General features: G+C 41.2%; 1 protein-coding gene across 1 annotated transcript in view; it reads left to right on the top strand.

Annotated features, from left to right (window-relative positions):
- DNER (delta/notch like EGF repeat containing) overlaps window positions 1-6,744 on the top strand; it is a 347,962-nt gene extending 341,218 nt beyond the window's left edge. The window contains exon 13 of the mRNA XM_030216224.1: window positions 5,708-6,744. Within this exon, the coding sequence (XP_030072084.1) occupies window positions 5,708-5,819 (112 nt within the window). The 3' untranslated portion in view covers window positions 5,820-6,744. The remainder of the gene's footprint in view (window positions 1-5,707) is intronic.
- Window positions 6,745-17,833: the final 11,089 nt, after the last annotated feature.

The following is a 17,833-nucleotide window of genomic DNA, read 5'->3' as shown; positions in this document are numbered from 1 at the left end:
ACATCTTTGTTTATTTTATAGGTGGAGTGTTGTGAAAATTTGATGTATTTAATTTATTTTCTATAAATTATTTTTTGTATGTATTTTAGTTTTAGGTGGGGTATACGTTTTAAAAATAAATAATTAAGTTATATGAAGGGCAGTTCTATAACTAAGCACCTAAGGATTTAGGCGCCAGTCATAGAAAATGCTTAGTTGATATTTCAGCACCTAAATCTACGCCCCTTTTTGCCTGCCTGCGTTAGAAGCTCGGCGTACATCATTACAGAATATGCTTAGTGAGTTGTGCACCTAAATTCTAATCAGTGTCAATTAGTGCTCATTATTATTCATTTGGTGCTGTTATCAATGTTCATTAGCTTGTTAAACTTGTTAAATTATGCACTTTGTTATAGAATTTGTGCTGATATCAGCACCAATCTTGGCATGCTATATAGAATCCAGGGTCTGCGCCTAATTTAGGCATTGTGATTTACGCCAAGTAAAAAATGGCTTAAATGGCTGCAACTAAATTTGGTCTTATGGAGAGGCACTTGGCGTAATTTTGTTTCAATATATTTTATTTTACATTTATATATATTCATAAATGTTTAAGCAATATCACAACTTAATTAACAAGAAAAATAATAATAAATTGCAATAATAATTATTTCCACTTTGTCCACAATTTTAGATCCAAGTACTAAGAAATAAAGAAATACAAAAAAATTATTATATCAATAGATCAGTAGAGAGCCAAATGTTCGCAGCCAATATACAGCGAGTTCAATTAGATGCAACCAAGGTATCTATAACTCCCTCCTTAGAATGAATATACTCCAGCAGTTTTTTTTTGATCAAAAAAACATAATTATTTGAGTTAAATGAAATTAAACACCTGCAAGGGAATTTTAACATAAATGTACCACCTAAATGTCCTTCTTTTTTGTGTTTCCCTGGCTAGGTAAGGAAAAATTTTAATTTTTGCTCCGAAAAACTCTGCATTCATATGGCGAAAATAAATTCGAAAAATATTATTTTTTTCTGGTTCTAATGCAAATGTCACTAGAAGGGTAGTCCGTTCCGTTATCACTTCCAAAGAATTTTCTAGAAATTCGGTCAAGTTCATATCAGATTGAAGTCCTATAATAGGTCTGGAAGTGCCCGTAATGTATTGGGCTCTGACTATGGATGGACAACCCTCAGTTGGTATTCCCAGTATCTCCCCAAAATATTTCTTTAGCAAATCAAGCGCTGAGATGAGTGGTGACTTAGGGAAATTGAAGAACCTCAAATTGTTTTTCTTCCTTGGTTCTCCAAGTACTCCAACTTACGAACTTGTGAATCTCTGTCCTTAATAGCCAATGAGGAAAAACTTTGCAGATGGGCTACCTCCCCTTCTAATGATACAGTTCTCTGAGAGTAGTTATCAACATTATCAGACAAATAGGCCTTTTTTAATAGTAATCCCTATTGTATGGAATATGTTACCACTAACTTTGCATTAGGAGGAAAATGATATGACATTCTGTAAAAATAAATAAATAGTTAAATAACTCATCATACTCCTCCCCTCAGTAGAAAAAGCCATATATTTATTTAAGATTTTGTTGTTTTGTGTGTCTTATGTTTTTATGTATGTTTTTACTTTAAAGAATTTTAAGTGATTTCACTTCGGGTGTAACTTTTGTTCTGGGAAGGCAACTAATTAATACGTGAAATAAATACATTTTTCCTGCATAAATTAAGTTACAGGGAGATACTCTAATATGAGTTAATAAAGAAGAATGCCATATAGTGTGTTTGACCTCTGTTCACAGAAAGGTGTACTGTAGTGGTTTTCAAACTCAGCAGAAGAACAAGAAAAACAATGTCTGCATGCAATCCTTAGCCGCCTGTGCTCGTTCGTACCTCCACACCCAGTCCCCATTGCTTACCCTCTCATCTGCTCTCACTGTTCACTTTTCAACACCCACTGCTCACTCTAATACTATCTTCCTCCTTCCACCAGCTATCATTAGTTCTTGTCCTGATGCTCCTGTAGCATCGCATGGCTCAGTTACTTTGAGCCACATGGATTTTGTGCTCTCCAGCACTACAAGTATAGGTACTGCACAGCTCTCAGGAAGCTTGAGCTGCGTGCAGTACCTATACTCATCAAAAGCACAAGAGTACTACAGACACCAAGCGACTCAATGTGACTGAGCCTTATGGAGCTGAACTTTGGTCAGAAACAGGGCTGTAACCCAATGTCAGGCCACATCCCCAAGTTTGGAAACTACTTGTTTATTGCGTTCATTTCACCATTTCACCCAGAGTATATGCATGACATATAGGATGACAGGAGGGTGGGGGACTGAAAAAGGGAAGTGGAAAAGTTGAAACAAAGAGCCTATAATCATAGAAATATTAATAGAAAGTGCAGTTCAGCATACTTCCTTTGTTTCTGCTGTTGCCATCAAGGGAAAATTTGCAGAGTCAGGTGCCAATAGAAGAGCATTGTAGAAATTTCAAATATTTAATTATTCCAAGGAATAATGTGGTTGCTGTGTTAGCCTACGTGAATGTGTAGAAATAAGGGTCAACAAACCAAATGTTTTATTGGACAAACTCTATACCTCTGCGACTGTTTATTTATACTCTTGGGTTAGTGTTTGTCAGCTGTGCTGTCTTCATTTGGTCTGTGAAGCTCCTGAAAACCAGTCACAGGAGCAGTGGTGTACCGAGGGCGGGGTGGTGGATGCGGTCTGCCCCGGGTGCATGTGGCAGGAGGGGTGCAGGGAGCAGCCACGTGGCTATTGGCTCCTCTGGTTCCTTCTCCCTCTGCTATTACTTCCTGTTCCAGGGCAGAGGGAGCAGGGAACCAGCTGAGCCGACAGCCGTGCAGCTGCTCCCTACAGGTAGGAAGAATGCACTGGGGGAGGGGGAGAGGGGGCTTGGAGGTGATGTGCCATGGGGGGGGGGGGTGTCATGCTGCACCTGGGGGAGGGGTGCGCAGTGGCGATATGCCCCGGGTGGCAGTCGACCAAGAAACACCACTGCACAGGACTATTGGATTAGTCCAATAAAAGGGGATCTCCAGCATCTGGTTTGTTGACAATTATTTTGGCTTTATTCCTAAGCAAAGTTTATTAATCAAACTGTAGCCATTATTTTAGAAACATAGCCACATGTAAAAAATAGCATTTAAAAGTGTATGTCACATATAGCTATAAGTACCAATTACACAAGCAGAGATTCCAAGGGGCATAATTTGAGTGTGGCTTGGACAAGACTAAAGTCTACATGTGTACTCCTTGTTTTACAAGGAGAATACCTATGTTGGGATTTACACATGCTGAAAGCAGGGCCAACTCAAGGGACTGTGGAATCCTAAGACAACCTTTGCTTTGGTGCCCCCTCCCAACTCCTTTTTAGACAGCTAGCTCACATGCATAACTCCAACTTACCCTAGGGGTCCTGAGGGCAAAATCGATTCTCACTCATTCTTCCCCTGGAGGCTGCCTTCTTCAAAGTGGCCCCATTAAGGGTTCAAGCTGCCATGTAAAAGAATAAAACCCTTATATGGCAGCTTGAAAACCCTAGCGGTAGTACTGCAAGACTGTTGCTAGGGATCAGTGGCACTATTTTGAAGAAGATTCTAGAACAGGGGTGGGCAACCATAGATGTCAATGGCCACAGCTCAGTTGGTTTTTCAAGATTTCTGCTATGAATATGCATGAGATCTATTTGCATACAATGGAAACAGCATGTGCCAATCAATATCTACTACTAATCATTTCTCCTTCTCATTTTTCCAGCACCTCTCCCTCTCTCCCTCTCCTCCACCTCTGGGTCCAGATCCAGCATCTCTCCCTCCATCCCCTCTGCCCTGAAGTCCAACATTCCTCCATCTCTCCTTACTCAATCCCATTATCCAGTATCTCTCCATCCCCCTCTTCTCCACTTCAAATTCTAGGTCCAGCATCTCTCCCAGCCCTCTGCCTGTGGATCCAACATCTCTACCTATCTCTTCCCTCCCCCCCATTGTCCAGCACATCTGTCTCCCTATCCTTCATGCCCGGGACAGGTATCTCCCCCTTTCTTCCTCTCATACCCTACCCTTCTTACCTAGCTTGGATATCTTCCCCATTCTTTCTCTCTTAACCCCCATGCCATATGGTTGGATGTCTCCCCCTCTCTTAAACTCCCCCTCTATGCTCAAGTTGGGTATTCCCCCACTCTCTTTTAACCCCCTCATGCTCAGGTTGGGAACCCCATCTCTCTCTTACCTCCACCCCTATGCCTTGGTTGGGTGTCAACCCCCCCTGTGCTCAAGTTGGGTATCTACTTCCCCCCTGTACTCATTCTGGGTATCTATCCCTCCTCTGCCTGGGTTGGGTATCAACCCCCTTGTTCACTTTGAGTATCTCTCTCTGTCTCTTAAGTCCCCCAAACCCCCACCAGCCAACTCCCTGCTATGCGGGCATTTCTCTTTGTTCCAGGATCCATAAAATCCTCCTCTCCCTGTCCCCTCCCCCTTTCTCAACTCCCCTCCCCCGATCCAGCAGCTACCCTGGTGTACCTTTCAAGGCTTTTTTTGTGCACCAGCAGCAGTAACATTTCACATAACACTGCCTGTGCCGGCTCTAGCCTCTTCCCTCAACCACACTCCTGTGGAAATAGGAAGATACATCTAAGGGGGCAATGCATGGTCGAGGGGACACACTGGAGCTGGCACAGGAGCGTTATTTGAAACGCTACTGCTGCCAGTGATGGGGCAGAGAAAAAAGCCTTAAAAGATACACTGGGAGAACTGTGGGGGAGGGTTTGAGAGAGAGAAGGGAGGGTCAGGGTTTGCCAGATCTGAGGCTGAAGAGAGATGCTGGGGGGGGGGTGGGGGGTGGAAGCAGGTAGCAAGGGACCAGGTGAGGCAAGCTTTTGACTCCCTTGAGCTTGTGCCAGTTCTCACTTGATCCAGGCTGGCCCTGACTCAAAAGCATGTTTAGGTTTTTTCAAAAATTGCTTGCTTTGGCCAGGGCTTTACCCCATGTAGATTATATAATACAATAGAATACAACAGAATTTATATTCCACCATATACCAACTAAGGTTCAATGTGGATTACAAGTTAAATAAAAAAAAATAGACCATCACTAGGAAAAAAAATACAATAAATATGATTATACACAGACTAATCAGAATTATCACAAAACCATAAGCACAACATTATGAAAGTGTAAATAAGATTCAACAAATCTCAACTCCAAAGGGAGGGAGTTCCAACATTGCACTGAACAATAGATAAAACCAAGTTAAAATAATAGATGAAACCAAGTTAAAAATGCAGCCTCACTACTTACCCATGTAGGTTTATAAAATGGTGCATCTACACATGGAAATGGTGCCACTTACATTTGGGAGTTGTGAAATTGTACTTCCATGTAGGTACTGATACCTCGATGTTGAAGCTGCAGGGTCTGTGCTGCCTTGGATGTCTCAGTTCCAATCTCTAGGTTCTGTGTAAAATAGAGCTGCATGTATTCATGATCTTGTAAGATCTGACTCTGCTTTCAGTGGACATATTTCATATGCAGAAAATACCATAGGAATGCATATGGTCAGTGCAATAAGTAGTATCCAGATGCTGCTTCATGACAAATGTTTCAACTGCAAGTCCTGGTGATTCATATGAGATTCCATTTATTTATCTCTGTGTGAGACACTTGTCTGTTGTTTTCCTGTTTAGGTTTGGGAAGAAGTCCCGACCTGCAATGTTTGATGCTACTCCTATAGCCTATGAAGATTACAGCCCTGATGACAAACCCTTGGTCACGTTGATTAAAACAAAGGATTTGTAATCTACTGTATCTTTTCTTGACTATTTTTCAAAAGTACGTGATTAGTAAACTAAGTATTTTTAAGAAAAAGAAAAGCGTAAGAAATTTCAAAATGCTATCTGTTCAAGAATTTTCTGTAGAATATTTAAGAACTAATTTTCTGCAGTTTTCAATTAAAAGAATAATTAAAAAAGCCAAATTTGTAAATTTTTTTGAACTACATTTTAATGTATTGTAAGGCATATATCTATGGATATAGATGTATACTGGATGCTTAAAATAGTGTATGCTTGTTCCTGGCAGACACTATCAGCAGACTCAGATACATTACTGTAGTAGTAAACCCAAATCAAAAAAGAGTTGTTTGACATTTCAGTACCAGCTATTCTGTAGAAGTTAAAGACAAACAATATAATGTATTATATATTTGTTAGACTGTTACACAAAAAGTCAGTCTATGATGTTTGTGTTGTGAAAAAACAAAGTCCAGTAGCTAAATTTATTATTCCTAACCTGAATAAATTAGCTTTTGCCTTACTTGTGCATGGGTCAATTTCCAATTTCTGCATTTTCCTTGGAATCTGCTTAAACATACTTTTGAGTTGGTGTTTGTTCATTTTGTTATAGTATTCAGGCTATACCTTACAAATGTATAGAGTATAAGTTCCTATAAAGACAGAGTTAGGATTGGATTGAACCTATATTTTTTCTTTGGAAAGTTGAAGATTTTATTTTATTTTTGTTTTAGTGTGAGTAAACTGAGCTTATACAGTAGATTTAGTTGTTTGCTTTGCAAAAGTTGCTAGTGAACCAGACTTGTTCCAGGTCGTGCATCCCTCATAGTGCATCTTCTTTATATACAGTATGTTTTTTTCTGTAGCTCTGTTTGACTGCTCTGTGATTCTTCCAGTTCCAAGAGTACCGAATAAATGTTACCAGTCAAGAATATGAATGTGTGTGTACTTTTCTTATTTCAGGTGGTATAGAAAGCAGACACACCTTGGGGCTCATTTTCAAAGCACATGGATGTCTCAAAATGGCAAAAAAAAAAAAGGTCTATCTGCCAAAAAGGTCCAAATTGCAATTGTGGAACGGCAGAATTTGTGCAAATAGCAAGGGGGTATGTTGTGGGTGAGTTTTGTGCAGGACCAAGGAGGGCCCAAAATTAGGATGTCCAACAGCAAATAATCAAACAGGAAGTCTAAAACGTAGGACAGTTGCAAAAACCACAAGTCCCATTTCCTTTCCCTTTCCCCCTATTGAGGTGGTGTGCAGTAGGTTTATTCTGGTCCTGGAGGGCTCAGCATTTAAAATAAAGGTTGTAGGGGGATATGAACTTGGGTGCCCTGGTTTAAGTCCACTGCATTGACCATTAAGCTGCCCCTCTGCTCTGCAAGGACATCTATGTTGCTATTCTGTAAAAATGCTGCCAGACGTCCTTGTCCCTGGATTTTTGCATACATAATTTGGGCGTTTCAGTTTGTAAAATGGCTGTTCATTTTGGACATTCTCATGTAATTTCAAACAGGAAACCCGAAGTATTTCCTGTTCAAAAATGACTATGGGATGAATGTTTGTTTTTTTTAACATTATGAGCAGGATGTTACAATTTTGACTTGGGCATTCTTTTGAAAATAGCCCTCCATGGGCGCAACTAGAATATTATTACTGCTTAAACTAATAAGAAATAAAAAGAATAGAGGCCAGACACCAGAAGATAAAGAGCAACTACAACAGTGGAGATGAAGCCAAGTAGCAAAATACATTAGATTAAGAAAATTACAACCTTTATTTGAATAGTCCAGAAGAGTGTCAGCACAGGACTTTCTTAATCTGAAGTTTTCTGCTACTTGACTTTATCTCCAATGCTGTGGTTGCTTAAACTAATAGAGAAATGCATAATCTTTTACTGTGGGGCCCTTTTTACTAAGCCGTGTAAGCATCTATGTGCACCCAACGTGCACCAAAATAGAGTTATCACCCGGCTATCACGTGGCTTTTGCAGTAATTTTATTTTTGGCGTGCTTCCAATATGCACGTCTGAAAAAGAATTTTTATTTTCGGATGTGTGTAAGTGGCATTTGACGTATGTAGGTCATTATCGCCCTGTTACCACATGAAACTTCCAGAAAACAGCAAGGCAAACGATCTGCGAAATCCAACGTGGAAAATGAGCAAGCAGATCAGTATATTAACCAAAATATTTTATTGAAGATACCGTATATAAGACAGTTGCCCGACACAGGCCGTGTTTCGCTCACAAAAGTGCTGCGTCAGGGGCTATAATAAACAAATATATTAAATTATAGAATCTAAACATTATAAAAACAAATCAATGATATTTAATATTAAAAATTAAAAATTAAACCAAACATAAAATATAAAATATGTAAAACAGACATGAATTATAAAATGTACATGTAAAACATAGACATGAATTGTTAACAATGAGAGTCACTTTCAATTTAAAAAATGGATAAAAACATAAAATATTCATAAATATATAATTATAATAATCAAATGAATTAGACAATAACATAGGAAAATATAACATATATATATATATATATATATATATATATATATATTACCAGCAAAGAAAGGGCACAGGTGCAAACATATAAAAATGACTATCAAACATCTTTTCAAAATATTGTATATTAAAATATTTTGGATAATATACTGATCTGCTTGCTCATTTACCACATGAAACATTACCGCTAGGTCAATGGCTGGCGGTAAGGTCTCAGACCCAAAATGGACGCGCAGCAATTTTCATTTTGCCGCACATCCATTTTTGGCAAAAATGTTTAAAAATCTTTTTTACAGGTGCGCTAAAAAATGATTCTGCGTGCGCCCAAAAAACACGTCTACATTACCGCAGGCCGTTTTTCAGTGCGCCTTTGTAAAGGGGCCCCTGTGATTTCACATCACAGAATATTTATAAGACAATCACAGGAATAAATGGAGTGTAGAGTTCTGTGGGTGTTGTTAATCATAAAGGGGACATTTTACTAAGCCGCAGCAAAAAGTGGACTGCGGCAGTGTAGGCATGTGTTTTGGGCATGTGCCTGGCCAGTTTTTACCGCGAATGTAAAAAAGAGATGGGAAAAGGGCATGTGGTAAAACTGAAACGAGTGCACGCCTAAAACCAGCCTGAGCTCTTAACGCCACCCGATGATCTAGCAGTAAGGGCTTACAAGCTACACGTGCAGTGACCGGTCAGCGTACCCCAACTGCTGATTACCGCCGGAAAGGCAGCGCATGGGAGGAAATAAATAAATAAATCATCCAGGCATTATGGGCGTGTGGCAAATCTGAAATTACTGCCAGGGAGGTGCAGTAGTCTTATTTTGGTGCATGCTGCATGCGCATAGAGCCTAACACACTGGGTATTCACAGGAAAGAAAGCTAAGCTGCTTCTTTTGTTTGTTTTCACAAGTCACATATTTAGGTTACCAGGTGACAGTTGCATTGTGCAGAGTTTTTTAAAGCTTGAAAATAAGTTTTTTTATGCCAATGACTGTAACATACCCTACTTTGAAAGTTCATGTAGTACAACATTGCTGGCTTATTCTTATGTTGATCCTTTGAAAGTTTAATCCATCCAAAGAACTAGGAATCACTTGTGTGGAGTGGAGGAGTGGCCTAATAGTTAGTGCAGTGGGTTGAGGACCTGGGTTCAATTCCTGCTCCTGCCTGATGGTCAGCGGGGGGGGGGGGGGGGGGGGTTCAGATTGTGGGGAACAAGGTTCAATTCCCTCTGCAGCTCCATGTGACACTGGGCAAGTTACTTAACCCTCCTTTGCCCCAGGTGCAATAGTAATACAATGTACTACTTAGACCATGAGCCCACTAGGGACAGACCCAATACCTGTAAAATTAAACTGTAAACTGCTTAGGTCTAAGCAGTATATAAATACTTTAAAATATGGGTGTGTTTAGCGCATGTTCATTTTTAACACTCACTAAAAATGCTAGCATGCCTTTGTAAAAGGGTCCTATGCTGAAGAAGTTAAAAGAAAAAATAATCTAAAAGCAAATATTTAAACAGCCTTAAAACCTTTAGAAAAACAAAAAAGTCCATTTGATAGCAAAGAGGGGCATTTTCGAAAGGGACGTCCAAATTGCGATTTGGATGTCCTTGCAAAACGGCGAACTCTAGGAGCGGGGAAACCCTTATTTTCGAAACAAGATGGACGTCCATCTTTCGTTTTGAAAATACCGTCAGGGACATCCAAATCCTTAAATTTTGCCGTCCCTAGACATGGTCATTTCTGATTTTCGGTGATTTTCGAAACCAAAGATGTCCATGTCAGAAACGACCAAATGCAAGTCATTTTGTGGGAGGAGTCAGCATTTGTAGTGCACTGGTCCTGAAAATGCTGAAAATGCCAGGACACCAACCGGGCACCCTAGGGGGCACTGCAGTGGACTTCATAAATTGCTCCCAGTAACATAGCTCCCTTACCTTGTGTGCTGAGCCCCCCAAGCCTCCCCCCCCCCAAACCCACTACCCACAACTGTACACCACTACCATAGCCCTTACGGGTGAAGGGGGCACCTAGATGTGGGTACAGTGGGTTTGTGGTGGGTTTTGGAGAGCTCGCTGTTTCCTCCTCATATGTAACAGGTGGGGGGAGGGGGTATGGGCCTGGGTCTGCCTGTTTGAAGTGCACTACAGTACCCACTAAAACTGCTCCAGGGACCTGCATGCTTTGTCATGGACCTGCGTATGACATCTGAGGCTGGCACGACATATTTTAAAAGATGTTTTTTGAAGGTGGGAGGGGGTTAGTGACCACTGGGGGAGTAATGGGAGGTCATGCCTGATTCTCTATGGTGGTCATCTGGTCATTTTGGGCACCTTTTTGTGCCTTAGTCGTAATAAAAACAGGTCCGGGTGAAAACGTCGAAGTGTTCGTCAGGGATGTCCTTGTTTTTTTCGATTATGGGTTAAGGACATCCAAGTGTTAGGCACGCCCAAGTCCCACCTTTGCTACCCCTTTGCTACCCCTCTGACACAACCGCTTTGAACTTTGGCCGTCCTTGTGACGGAGTGCAGTTGGGGACGTCATAAATCGGATTTCGATTATACCGATTTGGACGTCCCTGGGAGAAGGACGTCCATCTTCCGATTTATGTCGAAAGATGGACGTCGTTCTCTTTGGAAAATGAGCCCAATAGTGTCCATATATGTACTTTGGGTCCTTGAGCTCTGGCATAGCAGTCACCTAAAAACTAAATTTGAAAAATTTAAAAATCTTTTTTAGTCTAAAAGTATACACCAACCATAAAACAAATTCAGAAAAAACCTTTGATACCTGTGAAATTGCAATAATAAGGAGGAAAGGACAAGATATAACCAATAAATAAAGATACACACTCATAACATTTTCCACCTTTCTTGCCGCAAAATTTATAAAAATAATTATAACCCCCCCCCCCCAACCAAAAATATCAAAATAAAAAAGAAAAGACAGAATAAAGACAGCCTTATAAACAATATGGTTTTTCTCGGTGTTCAGTACTGAGGTCAGTGAGAAAGTGCCAACATTAGGACAGCTCTTAAAGCTGGTTTCTCACCAAAGATTTTTTAGGTGGGGAGGAGACACAGCTCTCAGGGAGGTCATGTAAGGACAGACAGTTCCTTCTACTTCTAAAAAAAGATTTAAGGTGCCCTCAAGCAATAAGGGTCATGGGCTCTTAACCACCTATCAAAAATGATTAAACTAGATGGAAGCTAGGGGAGAGTGGGCCCCCAGGCACTGTCCTATTATCCTAATGTTCAGTCCGTCCCTGAGCATAATTCTGTTACATATGCAACTGCAAGTTATCTCCAATTATCTGCCAGTTTCATGCCAATTAGTTAAATATGTTACATGCTTAACTGGCCCTATTCTATAACTGGGCATGCAAAATTTCTTGTGACCTGGTAGCAGGATACTGGGCTAAATGGACCTTTGGTCTGATACAGTATGGCTAGTCTTATGGTCTTAAGTTTAGGTGCCATTTATAGAATTCAGGGGAAAGAATCCGATGCAGATAGGAAACATTAAGCAAGTAAACTTGAAAATCTTAGGCATGATGAGACCAGCTAACCATTGCCACTCTTTGTGATGTTGAGCAAGTCACTTTAACCCTCTATTAACTCAGGTATGAACTTAGATTTTAAGCAATCTGGGGACAGGAAAATATCTACTGCATCTGAATGTAACTTATCTTGAATATATGTGGTATCCTTCATTTAATCAGAACAATGTTGCTCATGTAATACAGAAGAAAATGAGAATTAACTAGAAAGCTGGAAGCACATCTGTACACAAGCACAATTAGTAAGAAATGCAACCATTGTAAAATAGCATTTGCCAATGTGAGAAAAACAGTGACAATATGAAGCAGCTGTGCTTTCATGGTCTTCCTTCCTCCTCTGCCTGTTTAACAGCTTCCACTCTTAAAATAAAGTCCTGTTTCACAAGCAGCATGAACTTGAGGACATTCAGCATCTGTTCTGCCTAGAAGCATTTTGGGATAACTTGTGTAAACCTAATTCCAGTCAGATAGGGTGTGCTGGAACCAAGTGTGGTAATTGCACCCCAGATATGAAGAACCACTGAGGAGATGGACAGAGTTAAGCTTTCTTGACAGAATTCAGTACTCCTACTATAGATAGTGTTCCAACACCCTTGTGAGCCAATCATTTTTTGCGATCTGTTATATGAAAAACCTTATAGAACCTCACAATGGTGGTGAGCTGTGAACGTGCATTATTTGTAAAGGTTTCAATGCTGAGCTGGTTAGAGAAACGCATGGGTCTAAATTTCCACAACCTGAAGCATAAGAAAATAATTCAAATTTTAATAATACAGTATATTAACACAACAACATAGCTGTGATGTGGTTTGCAATAGGCAGCCCATGACTGAGGTCTTATAAGCCAGGCTACATAGCTACATCATTAACACATTTAGGATTATTACAAACATCTCAGATTGAATTGTTATTCCCCCTTTCCCTTGGCGGAAGTAGGCTGGAGAAGCCTAGCCCACTCCAATAGCTAGATGTAGAATAGCTGTCAGAAGCCCTTGTCTCGCTTCTTTCTCCTTTAAAGGGTCATGTCATCACTCTTCAAAGGATAGGTAGAAGCCCTAATCTGTCTATTGAAAAGTATGGTGACAGGGTTATCTGTCCTTCCTATGATTCTACCTTCTCAACTGATGGTCTAGAAACTGAAATATGGGTAGACTGCTATGCCCTCACCACAAACCAGATAATACACAAACACCCTGCCACCACATTATTGGCCACGAGGGGCCAGATAACATCTTCCGGGCCAACATAAATCTCAGTCTACTCATCACATGCCACTGGTTTCAGTTTTTATCCCAACCAAGTTCCCCAAAACTGCTCTATGCTACAAGAAGAATGTACTTAGTGTGCTTGAAAATCGCTGAGCAACGTGCCTGCCTGGTGCAAACGTGGCAACACTTCATGTTTCACCTAGACAGGATGTTCGACTGCTGGGGAGGTGCCAGCTATAGTACATGTGGGTTGGGTTCCAATGAGACAGAAAAGTGTGGGAAGAAAAATGGAGAGCTAGAATATATGGCACTAAGTGGGTAGCTTATTAATATGGATTACCATTAAGTTGGGTTATTTTACTACAAGTTGTGTTGTTTTAGCACAGAGTCTCATTCATAAAATGGAACCCTGTGCTAAAATAGCACAACTTGTGGTAAAATAAACCAACTTAACGGTAACCCAAGTTGATAACTTCCCCCTATAGTAGTAATCACAGAGACCTGAAGGTCAACAAATGGAACACTGCGATACCAGTATGGTAGATCAAATTGGTGGAGGGGGAGCACTAGTCACCAGATTCTATATATGGTGCCCAAATTTGGGTGTGCTCCCGACATGCTAGCACCAGAAACGGAGCCAGGATGAGGCAAGTTGATGGTGCGGGGGGAGCGAGAGTGGACTTCCGCCGGCGCACATTTTCACTGCAACAGGATGAAAATAAATAGGCGCCGGCAGAACTTTGTTTGTGGGAGCAGCTGCTCCCCTGGCGCCCCACCTAGCTATGCCACTGGCTAGCACAACTTAATTGGCAAATGAGCTGTTAACCATCAATAATAGAATACTAACAACTTATTAATGTTAATTAGCACTGATTAAGATTTATGCACACATCTTACTGCACACTATTCTATAACACTGGGCACCTAAATCTCATTTCACACAACCCAAAAGGAGGCATGGCCATGGGAGGGACATGGGTGCGTCAGGGATGTTCCAAAACGTTGTGTGCTGTGTTATAGAATAATGGGTCAGTACGACCAACTTGGGCACCAAGATTTACACCAGGTTTCATCAGGCATAAGACTGGTGCCCAGAGAATTGGCGCTAAGCACCAATCTTTTCCAGCAGCTAGTTTTTGAGTACCATTTATAGAATTCTTCTCAATATGTTAAGGGTAGCATAGAGTCAAACAGAATAAAAGTCAATCCATAGCACACCCTGTTGCTCCTGCATCTACAGAGGAAGGAAAAGGGTCAGTAGGCCATGCTATCAATGAACTGTGGCCTGGGCTGCATGCCATATTTAAGTCATTGCCTTCACCCTGGCTGTACACCAGGGTCTGGTTTCTTTAACATAATTACTAGGACCTGGGATGATAGGAAGTATATCAAGCACCTTAAATAAAATAAAGAAAAGAAAAGAAAAGAGAAGTGTATATGGGGAAAGGAAGAGGAGAAGGAGAAGGGATTGCGTCCCCAATAGCATGTTTTCTGCCAACTCCCTCAAAAGTGCAAGACAAGGCACCTGGCTGCTTGATATTTATACAGCATGCATGTTGTTGGTGTTCCAATGCGGATCTAATTGTAATGCATTCCATTGTTTTACATGTATAGGTTTGTGAAGGGAATCTATTAGAAAGAAATTAAAATCCATAACATAATGAGAAAATGTATTTCTGTCAGAGACTGAAATGAGCACCATTGGTCAAACAGCCACTTAATATTTCTGTCACAGAACAATAGGCAGTCTTCCAGTTCTGCCTTAGTCCTGGAATTCCCAGACAAGAACTACAATAAACACTGCATTTTCCATGAAATAATTTTTTTTTTTAATTACATTTCAAAATTTTATAAAAAAATCTAAATTCTTAAGGAAATAGTGATACATTTTAAGCATTATAAACAATAACATAAAAAGGTAATAAAGACAAAACTAGTTACATTTCACTAAAGATAGTCCATAAAATGGGAGATCAAAGAAACAAATTATAGAAGAACTAATAACATAAGAAAACAGAAACAAAGAAAGCTGAGCTACCATTCTTCAAATATTCTCACAGTCCTAAAATTAAGTGGCATTGGAAACCATAACACAGGCCCCTTTACCATATAAAAAGAACTGAAGTTGAGACAGATCATAAAAAGCATAAGTATGATTGAGAAACCCCCCAATACATTTACAAGGAAAGCGTAATTGACATTTGGCACCCATATATATCTCTTGTTGTCTGTATGACTACAAAAGGTCTGCACCAGCTCCAATTGATTCAGAATGCTGCAGCAAGACTCACAGAAGGTTGCGAGCAACGTGATCACATCACACCATCTTTGCAAAAACTTAATTGGCTACCAGTACAATACATACAGGGCTAAATTTAAAATTCTATATCTGATCTTCAAGGCCCTTAAAAGAAATAGCCCCGAGTACTTGAAGAACAGGATGACCCTCTACATACCTCCAAGGACACTAAGGTCCTCCTAAGGGGTATCCCTAACCACACCCTCTCCAAAAGACGTTACATGATGTCAGTGCTTTTTTTGTAGAAAAAAAGGTGCCGGTACTCATTATGGGCGGGGTCACCACATATGGCTCCACCCCTATGATAGCCACACCCACATTAACCACACCCCCTATACCAGCCATGGCGCATATAAACAGACGTCATTGAAAATATTACAGTACTATAGGAGAAAAAAATAACGTGATTTGCTAAGTAGTAGTAGTAGTATACCCAGTGCAAAATAAGACAGCCAATGTAGATTCTCAAATTGGACATATTACAAACACTAAAATGAAAATAAAATGATTTTTTTCTACCTTTGTTGTCTGGTGACTGTTTTTCTTTCCATATTGGTCCCAGTCTGTGATTCTCCTTTCCTTTGTTTTCGCTTAACTCTTCTTTGCCATTTGTCATTTTTTGTCTCCATTTCCTTTGCTTTCTTCAATATTTTTCAGGCTCTCTCTCTGTCCAGATTTAATTCATTCTTACTATCCATTCTTTAATTTCCTTCATCTACCCGTGGCTTTTCATCTTTTCCTCACCCTTGTTCTCCGCATGCCCCTTCCTCTTATTCTCGTCTTTCTCTATTCCCCTTTTCCATCCAGCAGCTCTGCTTTCTCTCCCCATCCTTCCAGTGTCTCCCCTATTTCTTTCTGCATTCTTCCATCCAGCGTCTTCCCTCTTTCTCTCCCTATCCTTCCGTTTTCCCTCTCTCTCTCCCCATCCATCTGTTTTTCCCTCTCTCTCTCTCCCCATCCTTCCATCTGTTTTTCCCTCTCTCTCCCCATCCTTCCATCTGTTTTCCCCACTCTCTCCCCATCCTTCCATCTGTTTTCCCCTCTCTCTCCCCAATCCTTCCCTCTGTTGTTTTCCCTCTTTCTCTCTCTCCCCAATCCTTCCCTCTGTTGTTTTCCCTCTTTCTCTCTCCCCATCCTTCCATCTGTTTTCCCCTCTCTCTCCCCAATCCTTCCCTCTGTTGTTTTCCCTCTTTCTCTCTCTCCCCAATCCTTCCCTCTGTTGTTTTCCCTCTTTCTCTCTCCCCAATCCTTCCATCTGTTTTCCCCCTCTCTCCCCAATCCTTCCATCTGTTTTTTCCTCTCTCCCCAATCCTTCCATCTGTTTTCCCTCTCTCTCCCCAATCCTTCCCTCTGTTGGTTTCCCTCTTTCTCTCTCTTCCCAATCCTTCCCTCTGTTGGTTTCCCTCTCTCTCTCCCCAATCCTTCCCTCTGTTGTTTTCCCTCTCTCTCTCTCCCCAATCCTTCCCTCTGTTGGTTTCCCTCTTTCTCTCTCTCCCCAATCCTTCCCTCTTTCTCTCTCTCCCCAATCCTTCCATCTGTTTCCCCCCTCTCTCCCCAATCCTTCCATCTGTTTTTTCCTCTCTCCCCAGTCCTTCCCTCTGTTGTTTTCCCTCTTTCTCTCTCTCCCCAATCCTTCCCTCTGTTGTTTTCCCTCTTTCTCTCTCTCCCCAATCCTTCCCTCTTTCTCTCTCTCCCCAATCCTTCCATCTGTTTTCCCCCTCTCTCCCCAATCCTTCCATCTGTTTTTTCCTCTCTCCCCAATCCTTCCATCTGTTTTCCCTCTCTCTCCCCAATCCTTCCCTCTGTTGGTTTCCCTCTTTCTCTCTCTTCCCAATCCTTCCCTCTGTTGGTTTCCCTCTCTCTCTCCCCAATCCTTCCCTCTGTTGTTTTCCCTCTCTCTCTCTCCCCAATCCTTCCCTCTGTTGGTTTCCCTCTTTCTCTCTCTCCCCAATCCTTCCCTCTTTCTCTCTCTCCCCAATCCTTCCATCTGTTTTCCCCCTCTCTCCCCAATCCTTCCATCTGTTTTTTCCTCTCTCCCCAATCCTTCCCTCTGTTGTTTTCCCTCTTTCTCTCTCTCCCCAATCCTTCCCTCTGTTGTTTTCCCTCTTTCTCTCTCTCCCCAATCCTTCCCTCTTTCTCTCTCTCCCCAATCCTTCCATCTGTTTTCCCCCTCTCTCCCCAATCCTTCCATCTGTTTTTTCCTCTCTCCCCAATCCTTCCATCTGTTTTCCCTCTCTCTCCCCAATCCTTCCCTCTGTTGGTTTCCCTCTTTTTCTCTCTTCCCAATCCTTCCCTCTGTTGGTTTCCCTCTCTCTCTCCCCAATCCTTCCCTCTGTTGTTTTCCCTCTCTCTCTCTCCCCAATCCTTCCCTCTGTTGGTTTCCCTCTTTCTCTCTCTCCCCAATCCTTCCCTCTTTCTCTCTCTCCCCAATCCTT

The sequence above is a fragment of the Microcaecilia unicolor genome, chromosome 10 (genome assembly GCF_901765095.1).
Source record: "Microcaecilia unicolor chromosome 10, aMicUni1.1, whole genome shotgun sequence".
Classification (NCBI taxonomy): Eukaryota; Metazoa; Chordata; class Amphibia; order Gymnophiona; family Siphonopidae; genus Microcaecilia; species Microcaecilia unicolor.
The sequence above is the reverse complement of the archived record's forward strand: the minus strand, read 5'-3'. Positions and strand labels throughout refer to the sequence as shown.